We start from the raw sequence: 19,616 nt of genomic DNA, 5'->3' as shown, positions 1-19,616 counted from the left end.
TTGCACAAATATTGCTACTACATGAATTTTTTTCACTGACTAGTTTTGTATTGGGTTTGATGAATTGGGGAGGTACAATAAGTTCTCCAATATGAATTGATGTAATTATGAGTTGTGATTTGGTGATTAATTGGTTTTTAAAATAATTTAGGAGACATTCAGTAATAGTCTATTTTAAAACATACATTTATGATTTATGTACTTTTTTTCAGGGGACCAGAAAATAATTATGTAAAATCCAGGCAAATGTAAAATCAGGGAAATGCATTATATATTCGCGGGACTACAAAAAATTGTGTAAAATAAGGGGAAACTTAAAATCAGGTTATGTAAAATTAAGGTTTCATTGTAACCGTTTTTCAGGTCCAAATGAAGAAGTCAGTGTGGACATCCTTATAGTTCACGTCACACATCTATATTTTTCATGACTCACTGTGCTGCAACCAGTTGGATTGAAGTCAAAATCAGTTCTATTTAGAACACTTATGTATTCCTGTGACAGTCCCATGAACCATGCAATCCAGCTGTCAGATGCAGGTGTAACATACAGCAAGATTGCTTGTATCCAACCAGTTGAACCAAATTTGCAGCCTTGTTCATTTATATTTGACTAGGCAAATCTGTTTTTTACATTGTAAATTATGTTTTATTTTAATAATTGGATGCAAACCACCACATGGTAATACATGAGTTAACAAAGCACATTTTTATATTCCAGTTGTGCCCAGGGTTGGACTGTCCCACGTGTATACCAGGGAAGGCAGAATAAACACCTTCTGTAAGGACTCCCACCATAGAAAACTAATGCTCTGTAAACTTTGCTTTTTGCACTCAACCCCCTCCACCAAATTTCAGTAAGCATTAGGCAGGAAAGACTTTCCCAGGCATCCACCAAATCCTAGACTGTCAATTGTGAAGATGATTCATCTCAGAAAACCCCATTTCCAGAGCTCTGGGGTCCAATGGTATAGAACATTGTATTGTGCATGGTGTTATCAGGCTTGTATGCAGCTACTCAGCAATGCTTCAAATAAATATTTTTTTATACAGAGGCAAAATGAAACTCGGTAGAGTATAGAAACTGTTGTGATGAGCTACTTTTGGCAATATGGTATGCATAAATCTCATTATATGAGGGTGTCATTTTATCCTCACATATTTATATAGGGTTTGGTGTACAAATTCCATTTCAGCTGATCTTCCAAGGACTTTTTCGACACTGGAATAGGATACGTTTATAACCTAAATGGGATTATGTGTGGAACAGCCACATAACAAATAACATATCTGTTTGACTAAGTTCTAGAGGGCTACATGAAATGTATGGATTGCATTGCATGGATTCAATCTTTGTCTCTGGTATAAGGTTACAAGACAAACTATAGGGAAAAAAAAGAACAATTCTAACATATGCATGTTACATGCTGGAATAATTGCAAATGGATGTAAACTAATCAATCAGTGGCGTAACTAGAGGAAGCAGACCTGCGGCTGCAGGGTGGCCCATGGGGAATAGGGGCCCCATGAGGTCCAAATTCATATACAATTTACATAAATATTGGTAAAACTGGTCAACCTGGGGGCCTGAAAAATAATCTGCTGTGGGGCCCAGTAATACCTAGTTAAGCCACTGAAATAAATTTAGCCCTTTTTTCTATAAATTATGAACTACAATTCTCCACAAAAAGTTGCTTAGCAGCAGTTCATAACGAGCTACAGGACAGGTCACTCAGTGTCCGTGTGGCAATGTATTTGCAGAAGCCCCTCCTCCCCAGCAGGGCTCGTGGTCTCCTGCACAAACGTTGAGGGCCAGATACCTGTATTTATTTAAAATGATGCATTTTGCCTAGTAACAGCTCTAGGGCCTAAAGACTATTAGGAGCACAAACTGCCAGCCTCTCCATGGATACTGAACGCGTATGACAGCTTTACGTCGTGTCTGACACTTCCTGCTGAGGGGAAAAATGAGAGACGTCCGTGCGTGACGTACGTGCTGTCTAGAGGGATAGTGACGCCAGGACGCCGCTACCGTCACGTCACAAAGCGTGCAGCGGCGGACTTCCCGGCGTGCTTCGGGACTCCCGGTCGCTCGACTCCATCGGGAGAGACGCGTCTGGGAGTCTCCGGCTTTCTCGGTTCTTCGCCGCTCTCCCTGCGCCTGGAAACTCGTGTTCCTTCCTCCCAGGGAACATGCCGCGCCGCCCTCCGCAGTGATCCCCGGACTGAGGCCATGACAGCGGCTCCGGTATCCCCGCGGGAGATCAGGGAGAGGCTGCTGCAGGCCATCGATAAGCAAAGCAACGTGAGTCATGGGGGACTGGGAGTGGAAAGAGCGCAACACTGGTTTTGGGTACTTGAAGCAACACTCTGAACCAGCAGTGGGACGCCAGACTAGGGGAACCCGGGAGAAGGCTGACTATGAGTGACTGGAGGCTACTGTGACCCTCTCCCGTGATTGTGGGGTGGTCGGTGAATAAGGTGTGAGGAAGTCAGAGGCGTCGCTAGTGTGGAAAGCACTTTTAGGATGCAGAGTTGGGTTATTAGAGGGTCACATGCGCCTGGGGAAGACCGTGTGAGTCCCCTAGAGCCAGAACGTGCAAGTGACTTGGGTTGCTGGAGTGAGTCGGTGGCACTGAGCATGCTGGCAGTTGAGGAGTGCTTAGTGGTGTTCCATGGCTAAGACACACACTATAAAGAAATACTTGTTCAGTTGCGTGATCCTTCTCTATAGGAAGGCGAGAGACGGGTATGGAGCCCGAGAGCTGAGCAGGAAGTGGGTAACAGGGGAAGGGAGGATTATGGGTCCCCGGCGTTTATCTGGCCTTACACTCTCTTTGCAGCGACAACCTGTGGCTCTTGTTTCATTGTTGTTTTCTGCCCTTTCGCTTTCCTGACCCGACTCTTGTGTATCTTCAAAGCAGTTTCCTGCACGTTCGTACTTACTTTCTAGGCGAGGCCGGGGATCGGGCCTAGTTGAGGCCTTAAATTAGCAGGCTGTCCTTGGAGACTGGCCACCGGCACATGTCACACTGATAAATGGGCTTGTGATGCCCCACACTGTGGCCTAGCAAAACGCTCTCATATGGCATATACACAAATGGTACTGGCAGTGCACGTGTGTGTGTATTTGTGGGGTCAGGGTACATTTGTCATGTTTTCAGGATTGCCATGGTGTGGCTACAATGGTTAAACTGGCAGATCTGTGCTAAAAAGAAACATGGTACGAAAAACCTCAGAATTGTATTTATTAAACATTGCCTTTAATTTAGTATTAGATATTTGTCACAGGTGCATTTGTGACTGATTTCTCTTCCACTGAAGTGTATGGCATTCTTAAATACTTTTTATACACCTGTTATATCTCAATTAGAAACATTCAAAGCTTCTAACTTAAAACACTTATTTGTGCAATTTATTCACAGCAGAAATTCATATTGGTACATTCAAAAACACGCCACAGTGCAGTGTCCGTCCACACCCCCCCCCCCTGTCTGCCTTCCTTGTGTTAGCCACTCCCTCCTGACGCATTTTACACTATTGGGTGTTTCATCAGAGCACCCAATTCCTCCTCTGATAAGTCACGCAATCGTGCGAAACGCGTTAGGAGGCAGTGACCAACATAAGGAAGGCAGACGGGGGGGGGGAGACACTGCACTGTGGTGTGTTTTTGAATGTACTAACACAAATTTCTGCTGTGCATAAAACTGCACAAAAAAAATGTTTTAAGTAATAAGCTGTGCATGTTTCTAATTCATATGTAGTATTCAGAAGTGGACCTGTGCTCAATTCTTGCTATAAAGATAGCTTATATCCCAGAACTCATTATTTACCTTCTGTTATATCCACTGTTCTTCTTGAGGACTAGTAAATCATTGGGATTAGATGCTAAATTATTTATGTCCAGAAATACCATTTATTGGCATTTCTCAACTTTCTGAAAGCTTTCACCACTACTGCTAGTATGGAATTAATGATTTTTCTTTATCTTCTCCCATGGCTTATTTCTGCACTGGCAGAGTATGCCTAGTTTTTTTAAGGATTGCACTTATGTTTATGTCAAGCAAAGTTAGGCATAACCATTATATGAAGTTTGTTTGAACCTTTTTTGGAAGTATTTAATACAACAGCAGTTCATTTCATAAAGTATGATCTCATAATCTGTTGCTGAAAACCTACTTTCAGTTGTTACAGCTTTTAATACATGTGCATTTCCTGTTTCACTGGTAGATATCCAGCTTGTAGATTCAGAAAGGGCTTGGGCCTGTTTGGGCTGCTTCTGGTGTTGAAGTTATTGGGGGGGTTGAAGTTATTGGGACGGAAGCATATGTACATACATTTGTGTCTTGAATGCTGACACATATGCTCTGAAAATGTATATTTGGTAGCTGCACTTCCCAAAGGCCTGTGCCTGCATGGGAATTTTGAGCAGTAGGTAAACAGTACCACATGTAAAAATAGAACATTGTGACATCTGTGATAAAAAGGATCATCGTTCCCTGAAAAAAGCAGAGCCTGATTGCTTTTCAGAGAGGTTGTGTGCACTTTGCTTTATAAAAATCAATTTTTTAAATATTTGACATGTATATTTATTACACTATAAAACACCTAGAGTACTGCTTGAAGATGCTGAGTAGTACAGAAGAAGCTACTACTTCTTGATAAATGCATTCATTGAAGGTACTTGCAAAGGGTTTTTTTTTTGCAGATTTAGGTTCTTTCAGTAACCACTTCTGGGAGTGTTGGTGGGATAAATAAAACGGTAGACCTTTGACTTTATGTATTGCAGTAGTCCTATTTGAGTCACACCACTTGCTAGCGTGGTGTGTGTTCAATGTTTGATCTTGGTGACCGATATAATCCTTTAATGTTTTTACAAATTCAAAACACAATTCACTCTGGAATCGGTTAAGATCTCATGTTTATTGTGTAGTGCGCAACATCTTTTCGATCAGCAGAGCAACATCAAGTAATAAATGAAAAATGTGTTGATACAGAAAAACTTTGTACACAAGAAAGTTTACAATGTCATTTAAATTGTACCCCCTAGAATAACAGATACAGTTGTGAGATTTCATGACAGACTTACTTGGCCATAGTCTCTGCACAGGTCACAGAAATCATTGCACAGTGATGCTATTACAGTAGAACCCAAATTTTATGTTTCCCAGGGGATCACGGTATAAATTCTGGGAAACCATGAAATCTGGTGTGTGTGGGGAGGGGGGGGGAATACACCACTTACATTTTTACATTTAAATTGGCTTACATTTTTTTCTTTATAGTTCATGAGGCTCCTGGGTGACTTGAGTACAGGTAATGCCGAGTAGTGTCACAAGGGGTTGTTCACCTTCCAAACACCTTTTTTTCAATTCAGATGTTTTTAGATGTTTCCCCAGATATACAGACCCTTTTCAGTTACTTTCCATTGTTTATTTTTTACTGGATTTCCAAAATCTAAGCTTAAAGTTGAATGTTCGTGTGTCTTGTATTTGTCTGGCAGCTCAGTAATTCAGGTGCAGATTCTGAACTGTTACAATTTTGCAACATTTAGTTGATACTTTTCTCAACCGCATCTCTGCAGTATTAACAACTATTGTATCAATTCTTAACAGCTGCCTTTAATGAAACCCAGAGATTCTGCTCAGCAGGGACAAAGATAAGAAATGTATCAACTAAATGTATCAATTTAGAACAGTTTACAGGGTCGGCGACCCCCCCCCTTCCCAGAGCTGCTTCAGAAGGTGAAAATGACACTTTATACTTCAGTATTAGAAATAGTCACACATAGAAAGTCATTGGGAAAAGTCGTTATTTCTGGTGATCTATCTGAAACCAACTAGTTGTTTGAAGTTGAACCACCCCTTTAAGAGAGTGCGTGTGTGTGTGTAGGACATTATCCTATTAGTGGCATATCAAACTATTTTAGAAATGCCAGTGGCTTGATAGAAAAATATATAGAATAAACTATAAGAAATCAGCAAAGAATAAACTACATGAGCAACTTTTTTGAATTGACAAGCTGGAAAATAGTCTCCTTAAACTGTTGCAAGCAAGGTGCAATTTAAAGTAATTTCAAAATAACATATAACATTGCTATTAAAAGTGTATGAATATTCCCATACTAAGTAATATCTTTATTCTATTGTCATTTTTTTACAAATAAAAAAAAAAACACAAGCTTCTGTAATGTACAACATTTTAAAGAGGATACTCACCTGTGTGAATGTGTCTCTGTGCTTTCCCTGTTGCCATAATAAGCTATTTGGCGACATATAAAATTGCTCCTTTTTCTTTTTATTGTCTTATAAAGCATTTGCTTACTTGATCCTCATGTTGACTTCTGTCAGTGCACTACTGTACTAAGGGTAAGCAAAGGACAGGGTATGCACAGTAGCACAATAATCTTGTGCTGGACTGATCTAGGTATTGGTCAGGCAAGGAAGAACTCCTAGACTGTTTACTTTCAAAGGAAATATAAAAACATGAGTTTAACTCTCAACAAATCCCTATGGCAAACATGTTTATTTTGGCTATTAAAGACTTTACAAACATTTGATTTATTCTTTTATTGCTGTTAAGAACAGTTGTCAAATCTCTGGTATGCAACTTAATTTTTTGCTTAAAATGTTATCTGTTATCTTGCATGTGCTTATGTTTATCTTTATAAGATGTTGTAACCAGTTTTGGTTCTGCTTATTGGAAAAAGCACTGTTTTTTTTTTTTTTTCTGAAGCAAAATAGACCACCGGTTATTATCAGTGTGCTAAACTGTGCTTCATAGTGATCTCCATCAAGCTGTCCTCAAGCACATTAGAACACTAAAAAAGTGGAGATTAGAGAACTGTTGATTGAGAATGGGGGCACTAACAAACAAATCAGAAAAATCATTGCCAGCTCTGCCGCCGCATTTAAGCAGCAAGTTTGCAGACAGTGAGTAGTTACTTGGACCAGTAAGCACCTGATCAAGCTGTGGTTGAAAGTTTTTTCTTTTTAAAGGAGAAGGAAAGGTTAAAACTAAGTAAGCCTTATCAGAAAGGTCCATCTAAATATACCAGTAAACCCCCAAAATAATGCTGCTCTGAGTCCCCTGTGAAAAGAAACACTGCATTTCTTTCCTTCTATTGTGTACACATGGGCTTCTGTATCAGACTTCCTGCCTTCATCTTAAACCTCATTGCCCTGGGCAAGAACATGCTCAGTTTGCTCCTCTCCCCCCACCCCTCCCTTCTCTACTGTAATCTGAGCCCAGAGCAGGGAGAGACTCATGCAGGAAGTGATGTCACACCATGTTAATACTGCAGCTCCTATCCTAAACAAACAGAGAGTTTCTAGAGCTTTTTACTCAGGTATGGTAAAACATTCTACAGAATAAATATAGCATTCTATCTTGCACTATTGCAGCTAATCTATTGGCGATAAAATGCCTCTGTAGCTTTCCTTCTCCTTTAACCATGGATGGCCAACTAGCAGAATTCAGTTTGTTTGGCTGTTGACCCAGAAAATCAGATAGATGAGGAGCTGTGGCTTCTCAGTTTGCTATTGCCTTAATCCATCTGCCAAGAAAGGGCTACATGATTGTTGAAGACATCATACCTATGCAGATATGTCAAAGTAAGGCTAAAATTATCTAGATTGCTTGACCAAATCTTGTATGGCTGTCTTAATCTTTAAGCCTCCTGTGCATTGAGAACTGCTTGTCTAATAGCACAGGGAAACCATTAAATGTATAGTATGCAGCCATGCATAGTAAAACTGACTGGATAGCTGTATCTGTACTGAAAGGTATATGAATACCCTGTGTATATAATGAGTCTTTCGCTATACATTTTATAAAGGGAGTGGACTACTGCAGTTATGAATGTAGTCTGGCAAAGATAGTTAACATTGTCAGAGTTGTTTAAAAGGGAAGGCATAATCATGGGGTAGGTAATTATTTTAGGCATTCCGCTGTTATAATCCCTTCGAGACCCTGACTGATGTTTGCAGAAAAATCGACAAGTTGGGTACTAATGTAGGAATGTCGTCCTCATCTCCCTCTTTGTGGATCCTCTGTATGGCTCTGATCTGGGTATGTGTGTGCAGCAGACGCTAAAGGCCAACATTATACTTTTGCTCTACTGGACACATACTACATTGGTTGCAAGGGATCTCCAAGAGACAGAAGAATATGGTTGCTTTGTCCCCCTTCACTAGTACCCTGGGCCAGTGTAGTTTTTAGCGGAGAGAAGAAATTTCCGTTTCTCCTTTAACTAGTTAGATACAATGAATTAACGTTTTTTCTTTCTTTTTGAGCCTTCCTGTATGCCCTTTTTGGGAAACAGGAGAGCTATGGATTATATGAACTGTGGTACATTGTGCAAAAAAGTGTCTGCTGCTGTGACTGTACAGTGATACATAAGGGATGCTATAGAAGTTAATTGTGTGCCTGCTAGTTCATTTTGATTATTATTCATGGTGTTAGGTCAATTGTACATGGAATATCTGCTTAACTGCTCCCAGAGAAAAGCAGATCCCTTCTCTTCCACATCTCTGTATTTGCACTGAAAAGTACAGCTGTGCAGAGCAAAAATCAGCCAGACAATGCCTGCTTTTTTTTTTTGTTTTTTGGGCTGATCTCTGCAGTATTTCTTTGTAAACACACAATGTATGGCAAAAAGTATTCTGACACCTGCCTGTGCAACATCTTAAACGTAATATAATTTTTTTGCGGCTGCTGTTATCATCCCACAACCGTTCAGTTGTGTTGAAGTCAGGGCACTGCAGAATAGTCTGTTCTTCCGGTCCCTTCTATGCAAACTCATTCAGTACAGATCTCGCTTTATGCATGGGGGCATTAGTGTGCTGAAATAGGGAGCAGTCCATGAAGCAAACCCTAAATTTTTGCCACAAAGTAGGAAACCGTCAAGAATGTCACTACGCCTCTACGCTATAGGCATAATTTTTGATTTCAATGGAACCAGAGATCCTAGCCGAAACATGGAAAACAAATTTTTTTTTCTCTCCTACACCAAATTTGCTGTCAGAATTCTGAATGAAGGTACTGTTCTCTTGGCATCTGCCAAAACAATTTTCACTCTTTTCAATCTCCTGAAGTTTTACACAGCCTCTGTATGGGGCTTGGTGGACCATATCTGACCATATCGGCACACTGAGATCCTAGAGGGAAAAAAATTAAATTTAAAAAAAAATAAAATTGGGCTCATAGGTGAAGATGCTGAGCAGGCCCAGGTGCCAGACTGTGGCTGCTTTGTCTTGAGGAAAATACATGACATTGTTCATATTTTACTTTTTGCAGCCCCTTACAGTCCCCAAACATGCATTGGTTTTTTTTTTGTTTTTTTTTAGATTATATTACAATAAAAAGTTGTCATGCACTAATTTACTGTTCTCTTGTCGTATGAAAAATGCTAGAGATCTGTAGTTTTGTGATTGACCACCACTAGACAGCAGTACAACACTTGTGTTCTCACCAGTGGCTGTGTGGGCCACCAATAATGATGTTTTAAATTTGTTTTATAGAACTTTAATTTCATTTTGTGACTTGCATTCAACATGCTGTACTTTCCATTTTCTGATTTGCTCTCTGGGGCCATCTGTTGGACTGTAATGTTGGATTATAGAAAATATAATACAATTAATATGTAAAATGTACATTTTTCTGAGAAGGCAAATGATTTAAAAATAACAATTAAAAAAAAAAAAAAACTATTAAAATGTAGCCATTCTATTACATACTAAAAGTTAACTTAAAGGTGAACCACCCCTTTAAAAACCACAAACAAAAATGAAAACCGATTGCAAATGGTCTCAGAATACTCTCTACATCATACTAAAATTTATTTCAAAGGTGAACAACCCCTTTAAAGTGTGTTTGTGCATAGCCCACCGTTAAATAGCACTTTTTGCATAAGCCATTGGGACTGTTCAGATGCGTAGTAAATAGGTTATTTATTAAAGGTCAAGTTGATTTTTACCCTAAAAATGCGAGTTTCCTGGGTATTTTTTAGTCAAAACTAAAAATTTTCTGGTAATTTTTTGTTAAGCCTTCATGATATTCGAGTTTTTTTCCGGTGGGCTTCGCTCAAGCTGGATCAATTAGATTTTTATTTATTTTTTTTTAAAATCAGAAACCAGTCGTGTTGAGTTTATTCGAGGTACAATAAACCTCTAAAAACTCTACCTTTGATAAATAATCACTTTAGTGTGTGGTCCTAAACTCCTTGTCTTAATAGGATTTATGATGTGCACCAAATGGCAATTTAAGTTTTTCTTTGTTACTATGTTAAATTACTCTGGTTACAAGGAACAAGTGGAAAATGTTCTAGTGGCAACATGGCAGAATATGTAAGATTAAAGATGTATTGCAGTGTTCATAATAGTATATTTTGATATAGAATGTTCATACGGTTTATTTCAAGTGGAACTTCTCTCAAATAAACTGGCCACTTCTCCTGCAGTCTATTTGCCTGCCATTTGAGTGGACTGTCTTGTGTTGACTAATGGGAGAATCCAGGTTCATGGCTGTCCAGATAGCTTTTGTAATGTATTGTAAAATTGTTTAGCTTCTGTCGAAAACATTTTGCATAAATAAAAACAAAAGTAAAAGTGGTTGGCAGGTTTTTTGTGTGTGTGATTGCAAACATTTTGTTTCCAGTTTTATTTACTGCATAGTAAGGAGTGCCCTCCATTGCCTTAAGGGCAATCAGACACATGGCGTTGCATGATGACAAAACGCCAGTAATTTGATGCTGTGAATGCTGAGAATCTGTGCAGGTAAAGCACTCCACTCGTGTTATTGCATGTAAACAAGTAAAGTATGGTTACATGATTTGAATGTTTTACCTGCACTGATTCTCAGTTCTTGCCTTCTGTCACTGCAAATAAACACCCTGACAATGTCATCAGAAACGCACTTCCTATGAGGGTCCACACAAAGAAACATGCAATCTTAGGGTAAGGCCACACGAGGGGATTCAGGGAGATTTTGTCGCCTGGTTGCAGCCTATGGGGAAAAACGCCGAGGCAGTTCGGGGAGATAGTCACGCAAAAGACGAGGCGATTAGTCGCCAGGCGACAATCTCCCTGAATTTCCTTGTGTGGACTAGCCCTTAAGGTGGTTCACCTTCAAACAACTAGTTGTTTTCAGATAGATAAGCAGAAATAATGACACTTTCGAATGAAAAATTGTGTTACCGTTTTTTCCTAACATTGAAGTGTCATTTTTCACCTTCTAAAGCTGCCCTTTTTAGGGGTTCGCCGACCCTGTAAGCTGTTGTAAATGGATACATTTCTTATCTTTGTCCCTGCTGAGCAGAATCTCTGGGTTTCAGACAGCTGTTAGAATTGATACAATAGTTGCTAATACTCCAGAGATGCTGCTGAGAAATGTATCGACTAAATGTTGCAAAATTTAACCATTTTGATGCTGCAATCCCCAACCAGTAGCTCGTGAGCATTGCTCTCCAACCCCTTGGATGTTGCTCCCAGTGGCCTCAAAAGCAGCAGTTTATTTTTGAATTTCTGGCTTGGGAGCAAGTTTTGGCTGCATAAAAACCAGGAGCATTGCCAAACAGAGCCTTAATGTATGTTGGCAATCCACATAGGGGCTACTAAATGGCCAATCACAGCCCTTATTTGGCACCCCCGGGGACAGTGTTGCTCCCCAACTGTTTTTTTCTTCTAAATGTTGCTCACGGGTTCTAAAGGTTGGGGATCCCTGTTAGAGTCAGCACCTGAATTACTGAGCTGCCAGACTCAAACACCAGAGACACAAACATTCAACTTGTCTATTTCTGAAGAACAATCTAAAAAATAAAAAATGGAATGTGAACAACCCCTTTAATAAATAGAATTTGTAACTGGTGGGGACTACTGCAGTTGTACCCCTCTGATGGCTTCTTTGGTTATCAGCAATGTTTGATTTTGTCGACCAGCTGTTTCTCTTTCCAAAGGACACCATTACTGGACAGTTATGCCCTTGTGCTCCAACTGGGCATCACAAGCTCTGATGCCGTGTCACTTGTCTGTGCTAATCAGTTATAACCTGATCACTTTCCTGACAAGCAGCCTATGAATAGAGCTGTGCTCACTATTTATAGTAGACTGATCAGGGACATGACAAGTCCGCAGACCTGAACTGTAAACACGGCACTCTGAAAGCTTAACCCACTTCTGCCATTGCAAATGTTTAATGCAGCCCCTTGCTAATAATTGCTCTTGTTGGATGCTTTCACTGAGGGTGTCCCTGAAATGATCACTAGTCCATGTTATGTATCCATATCTACATGTTACTTTATTAGGTCTGAGAAATTTAAGTAATATTGATGTTCCCCCCCCCCCCATCATTTTTTTTAATTAATTGTACTTAAAAAATAGCATATATTCTATTTATAATGTATGGGTATCTCTGTAACTGTTTTACTAAATATTTAGTTGGCCACATTTACTACTGGCATAGGATCGATTATGTTTAAAAATCATTTAAACCTTAAAAAATTCCAATGTGACCAATATGGATTGATGCAGCTTAGTTGCCGTCAAGTAACAAGGCATTGTTTTATTAATGCAGAGCAAAAGGAAATAATAATAAAAAAGAAATTAGCTTAAAATGGATTCTATGGGAGGTGGCCTTCCTGGAATTCAGAACTTTTCTTGATAACTGTTTCTAGATAAGGGAACCCCATACAAAAAAAATCCTCAGTCTGAGATTTTGCTGTGAAGGTATGATTCAATTAAAAAATGTAGCTTATACAGATTCCAGAATTTAGTTACCATATTAACTTAGATGTCTGACATTAATTATATATAATATAATTTTTTTTTTTTTTGCCAGAAACTACAGGTATGGGACCTGTTATCCAGAATGCTCGGGACCTGGGGTTTTCCAGATAATGGATCTTACTGTAATTTGGGTCTTCATGCCTTAAGTCTAATAGAAATTCATTTAAACATTAAATAAACCCAATAGGCTGGTTTTGCTTCCAATAAGGATTAATTATATCTTAGTTGGGATCAAGTACAAGCTGCTGTTTTATTATTACAGAGAAAAAGGAAATCATTTTTAAAAATTTGGATTATTTGGACAAAATGGAGTCTATGGGAGGCAGCCATTGCGTAATTCGGAGCTTTCTGGATATCGGGTTTCCAGATAAGGGCTCCTATACCTGTACTAGGAGAAAATAATGCAGTTAAGGCTGTTTTGCTAAATTTGTCAATTTTTAGGAAACATTTGCAATCAAAAATATATTATTATTTCTTTATGATCTCTTATTTCTATATATGATATTGGGGTGTTAAACCTAGTGTTTGAGTATCTAAAAATGTTTTCATATTTTTTTGCTTTTAGAATCTGAATTTAAAAAAAAAATCTATCTTTTTACTAGTGTTTGAATGTGGTACAGGTATGGGATCCGTTATCTGGAAAGCTCCGAATTACTGAAATTCTGTCTCCCGTAGACTCCATTTTATCCAAATTATCCAAATATTTTAAAATTATTTCCTGTTCCTGTGTAATAATAAAACTGTAGCCTGTACTTGATCCAAACCAATATATAATTCATCCTTAATGGAAGCAAAACCAGCTGCTTGTGGGGTTTTTTTTTTTTTAATGTTTAAATGATTTTCTAATAGACCTAAGATATGAAGATCAAAATTATGGAAAGCTCCATTAACTGGAAACCCTCCGCTCCCGAGCATTCTGGATAACCAGTACCATACCTGTACAAATTTACTCCTTTGCTCTTATACTGTTGAATTTTGTCTGTGTTCCCAAGAGTGTAGACGGGAGGAAGTGCTGTAAACACAACTTTTGTATAGGAATGTGAGTTTCTGTTTCCCACTTATTAACTAGCTTGTATTTAATTGAATTTAGTGTGGTGGAATGTAGGAACAGATTTTGTAATTTACTTATGTCAATGCAATCTTCTTGTCTGTTTGGAAATTCTTAATTGTAGAATCGGTTGGAATATATTGAGGGAATTCACTTTGCAGTCTTATAGCAGGGGATTTTACATGAGAAGCCATTAAATAGATTGTTCGCTTTTTCTTAAATTATTATTTTATACATATCTTTTTAGATTCAGAACATGGTTGCTGTGCTAGAAGTAATCTCCAGTCTGGAGAAGTATCCCATTACCAAAGAGGCATTGGAGGTGAGTGCTGAAATAGGGTTATATATGTTGTCATGCTAAACAAGGTAGTTACTGATAATGTGAAAAGTGATTATTATCTCAGAATCTATCAAAGTTGCACAAAAAGGAAGTTGCAAGAGCTTACAAAACAGGTGCCCAATTATTTATTCATCTTGTTGAATGTATCAATTTAAAAAAAAGTTTGGCTCTAGTCAGATTGTAGGATAGTCTGTGCTGTAATTTTATTTATTGAAGGAATAGTTAATTAAGCATAAACTGTCATTCAGATTAAAGAAATCACAAACTCCTACAAATAAATTTCATTAGATTGATATAAGGAGTTTTGTTTAGCTGCAGTTGTCAAGTCTTTCTAGCTGACAATACAGGTATGGGATCTGTTATCCAGAAAACTGTTAAACAAAAATCTCCAAATTACGGACAGGCTTGCCCCCCATAGACTCCATTTTAAATAAATAAAACTTTTTTTAAAATGATTCCCCTTTTCTCTGTACCAATAAAATACCTTGTATTTGCTCTAAACTAAGATATATAATTAATCCTTATTGGAAGCAAAACCGGCCTATTGGGTTTATTTAATGTTTACACAATTTTCAAGTAGACTTAATGTATGAAGATCCAAATTACTGAAAGATCCATTATCCGGAAAGCCCCAGGTCCCAAACATTTCCGGAAAGCCCCAGGTCCCAAACATTCTGGATAACAGGATATGGTTAATACCTGTATTAACTTGCTGAAGCTGTGTTTTTGCAAGTATTGTGTTTCATGTCCATTTAAAAGGACAGTAGCACTGAAGTATGAAATGCCTTATTTGGTTAAACATACATTCATATGTAAAAATGTATATGCTGTAGTAGCAATTATACCATGATTGGAGAAGGATTTACACAAGTCCAGTACAGTTCTTTATACAAATATTCACTATACATGCTCACTGACCCTGGGGCAACATGTACAAGAGCAGAGAAGATTGGTCTGGCAAAGTGAAATGTTAATAGAGATTTGGCCCCATTGTCTGCCCACTTAGCACCTAATACTCTATTTACGTGTACGTTTTCTTCCCTTCATCTTGCAAAGCTGGGCGCTTCACAGAGCAGACGGGGTTTTCTCTACATCTCTAACAAAAGGATGTGCCAACCATGCCTCTGACATCACAGATAGCAGGGAAAGGGAGCTCCTAGGGATGTTAATTAAAGCAACAACTGCAAGCATGATTATGACAGTAAAACAATCCCTTGAATTGATAGCAGCTTTAGGTTCTTGATATAAAAGGTATCTTTATTTAAAGAAGAAAAAGTTTCTTGCAGGTATTTACTGTACTGTATATTTGTTTTCCACCCACAGGAAACTCGACTTGGAAAACTGATTAATGATGTTCGGAAAAAGACCAGCAATGAGGATCTTGCCAAGCGTGCAAAGAAACTGCTGAGAAACTGGCAAAAGCTCATTGAGCCAGTGACCCAGAATGAACAGTTGGTCAGGGGCATCCCTAACTTACCAGGTTCTGCCAATGGGGGTGGCTCCCACAACTGCAAGGCAGATCCTGCACCAACTAATCTGCTTGCTGGGAAGCCCATACAAGAGCTGAAAGGCAGAAATGATATTCAAAAGGCACATTCTCCAAAAGCAGATAAGACACCAAAGAGGAAAAGAAAAGAACATCGGGATGGTGGCCAGGGTACCCCAGGACATCTATCCAAGCCCAACCATGAGCTTTTTCAAAACTCCTCACCCCCGCCCACCAATGGCATTGGGGGCAGCCCCCCTGATAACCTCCCTAGCCCGCTGGATGGAGGTTTGCAATCTAACAACAGACTGGAACCTGCTGAAAATGACAAGCATGGCAAAATACCAATAAATGCGGTCAGGCCTCATACCAACTCTCCTGGACTTGTAAAACACCCAAGCACTTCCTCTCTTCTAAAAGTAGTCGTCCTTCAACAGCACAGTGGGGGGCTGGATGATGCCCTCTCCCACCAGCCCAGAAGTCCCCGCTGTTCCTCCTTTAGTCCCCGTGGCACTCGTGCAGAATTGGCTACACGACAACACACCACATATGCACCAAAGGGTTCTGCTCCTAGTCCTTCCCAAAGGCTACCAGGTGTAGACTCTGCCCATCAGTCCCCTTTGCACCCTTCTACGCCCCCTGCTACAGCAAAAAGACTCGAGTCCCCTCGACAGGACAGGGTCTCCTCCCCACACAAACCAGTAGAACAGTTACCCTCCACTGATTGCCACCAGGTCTTACCTAGGACATCACAACAGCACATCCCTCGCAGTAGCCTTGTAGACTCACAAACGCCTCGTACTGGCTTTTCACCAGAGTCTTCAAAATTAGATAGTGACGATGCAGCATCTGGCTCAGACAACCTCAAGAGGAAAAAATCTAGACTTCGAATAGAGTGTGAGGGGCAATCTGCAGATGGGACTGGTAAACCAGCAAGGGTAAAAAAGGAACGCAGACTAACATTTGATGTTATAACAGGGCAGATTAAACCCTTAACACTGAAGGATCCGGCGCAAGTAGAGAGTTCAGCTCCTACCGAACAACACAGGACTGAGACTGACAAACAGGATCTAACGTTAAGCTTGCCAAGTCCCTTTCAACTGACGAACTGGAAAGAGCTGTCTGGAAATGAAATCATCCAGTCCTATCTCCACCGGCAGAGCAGCTTATTGTCTTCCTCTGGTATACAGACACAGAGTGCACATTATTACATGTCTGAATATTTAAAACAGGAGGAATGCACTAAGAGGGAATCAAGGAAAACTCATGTTTTAGTTCCAATTGTTCTTCCAAGTGATCTGCCTGGAAGAACCAGGGAAATCACTAGCAGTGACACAGACAGAATACAAAACCAACATTGGCCTGGTGTCAATGGCTGTCATGATACACAGGGCAACTGGTATGATTGGACGCAGTGCATCTCATTGGACCCTCATGGGGATGATGGTAGATTAAACATCTTGCCTTATGTCTGCTTAGACTGAGTGCGGGCCCCTGTTCCGCTTTCTTATATCCACGGTTTTCATTGCAAAACCCTGGGTCGCTCAGCGACCACCGCTCATCAAAGGAGATTTGTCGAGTGAGGAGCCCCCTTTCAGTGTTGGGGATGGTAGGTGAAGGGGCTGATGGAGCCAGAAGCAGAAAAGAGAAGTTTAGAGGGTAACTACTACATTCTGGTAATTAACAGCAGGCGTCTCAATTTCTGCTGCACCCATCCCTATGTGTAAAATGCTGCTACCAGTTTAATACTACAAATGAGAAAAAGAAATTCAGTGGAAGGATATATAGCAAGTAAGCTATAGTAAAAAGAAATTTAAAAGTGTTAAATCGAAGCCAACCCTAAAATCACAGGAGAGAGTTTTTGCTGGTACCTGCAGAAGGGCTGGAATAAAAATAAATATATATAAATATATGACAGGTACCAAAAGCTTATGTGAGATGATTTAAATAAGTTGAAGATGTTACCTTACCATAACAAAGTATGCATTTATTTATTTGAATTAATGTCCCCCCCCCCCCAGATTTTGTCTGTTGCCATTTAATTTGACAGAAATGTGTCTTAAATTGACGCGCTCAAAGTTTTTTGTGTTCCTAGCATCACAGCTGGTCCTTTAAATTTGTGAAGAGAGAGCAGAAAGTCTTTAAATCCATTACCTTGTCTTTCCTTTTTTCAATAAGAATTGTTTCTATTTGTTCAGTCTCTCAAACCGTTTTATCGACAGGCTTGAACATTCCAACCCCTCCTCCCTTGCCATCCTTATTTTCATTTGACACTTCAATTACCACCAAACTATTAAAAATGACTGGCTTCAGTAGATAAGTGAAATGCCACAATGTTTTCAAAATTTCTTTGTAGTAATCTCATTTCTAAAATGTGCTATACCCTGCCCATACCAAATGAAGTTTAGATCTTCACAGTTTACCTTTCTTAAATGTGATGGTTGGTGCTACCAGCATGTCAAGTGTTCAGCTACAGAAATATGAGAAGGGCCTGTTTGTATGCCGGGTAAAAAAAAAATAATAAAAATACTTGCTACCATTCCTTTAGACGTTATCTGCCTTATGGAATCTCCATCATTAAACGCGATTTTGTTTATTTTTTTTTTTTATTTTTTCTTGCTAAAAAAAACCAAGCCTTAGTTGAATGTACAGTAAGTCTTCTGTATTTCTGAGATGCAGAAGAGAGCAACTTTGCTAACTTTGGTCCAATCAATGGACAACTTGTGATATAAATGTGGAAACCATAATAAAAAAAAAAAAAATACAATTTGCATCACTTTGTCATGGTATTTCTAACACGTTCACTACCAGATCCTTGCAGTTTCCCCCCTCCTAATTTTCACACTGTTTTAGAACCGTGATAAAGTTGCAACCATGCCACTGGTCATTTAAAGAGTTTTGTGTTGCATTTTGACTAGTAGTTTAAGACTTAGCCGGGTGCCTCAAAAGATCTTATAAAGTCACTGGGGGAGGGGGGAACCCAACTGCAGCAGCATCCTGTCAAAGCCTGGGCATATAGTCTACTTGCTGGCTGCTATCAGGATGGCCCAGCATTTGTTCTCTGTGCTGCGGAGAGATGTGCCACTACGTAGAATAAGTGACTGAGTGAATATATTTGTATAGTTTCTAGTAAAATTGAATGTCATTTGTTCACTTGTCACTAGTGTGTGTTTGGTTCAGAAGCTTGCTGATGCAGGAGGGATGTCCAAACCTCATTCCACTAAATTGAAGGATAACCTACAGCCAGGAGCAGTAAAGGAAGAGCTGGCTTTGAGTGCTCCTTACTTTGTATGCCCTGACATAACATAATTAGTATTTGCTTCCAAGAGATGGGACATGAGGAAAGACGTCACGGGGCATACACAGTAGCATTTGTTCAACCTTGCCAATACTCTTCCTGGCTTTAGGCTGCCCAACTTTGCTTACCCAGTCACTGGGTTCATAAGTGAAACAATTGCTTTCAGTTAAGATATAATGAATAGGCAAACATTTTACCAAGTACGATGAAGTACTTTGGTTAGTTTGAAACTTGATTTATAATAAGCCTCCTGCCTTATAAAATATAACTCCTGAGGCAAAAATTAACTGCCGCTCCATTTTCCCCTTATGTACCCACTGAAATGATTATTGCCATGTTTTCGAACACCATGTCAGGAACTGTTTCTCACTTGTTATTTAAAAGCATGATGCAGAAAATTGTACATTGCGAACTCAGGGCCTTAAAGGAATTGTTCAGTGTAAAAACAAAAACTGGGTAAATAGGCTGTGCCAAATAAAACATGTTTCTAATAAAGTTAGTTAGCCATAAAATGTAATGTATAAAGGCTGGAGTGACTAGATGCGTAATGTAATAGTCAGAACACTACTTCCTGCTTTTCAGCTCTCTTGGTTTACACCGACTGGTTACCAGGCAGTAACCATTCAGAGACTTGAGGGGGGGGCACATGGGTCATATCTGTTGCT

General features: G+C 39.4%; 1 protein-coding gene across 1 annotated transcript; it reads left to right on the top strand.

Annotated features, from left to right (window-relative positions):
• Positions 1-2,075: 2,075 nt before the first annotated feature.
• med26.L (mediator complex subunit 26 L homeolog) lies at positions 2,076-18,424 on the top strand. The gene is given in 3 exon segments (NM_001090429.1): positions 2,076-2,302; positions 14,075-14,149; positions 15,491-18,424. Coding segments are annotated over 3 exon segments (1,794 nt in total). The 5' UTR covers positions 2,076-2,230; the 3' UTR covers positions 17,138-18,424.
• Positions 18,425-19,616: the final 1,192 nt, after the last annotated feature.

This window comes from Xenopus laevis, chromosome 1L, assembly GCF_017654675.1.
Source record: "Xenopus laevis strain J_2021 chromosome 1L, Xenopus_laevis_v10.1, whole genome shotgun sequence".
Taxonomy (NCBI): Eukaryota; Metazoa; Chordata; class Amphibia; order Anura; family Pipidae; genus Xenopus; species Xenopus laevis.
The sequence above is the reverse complement of the archived record's forward strand: the minus strand, read 5'-3'. Positions and strand labels throughout refer to the sequence as shown.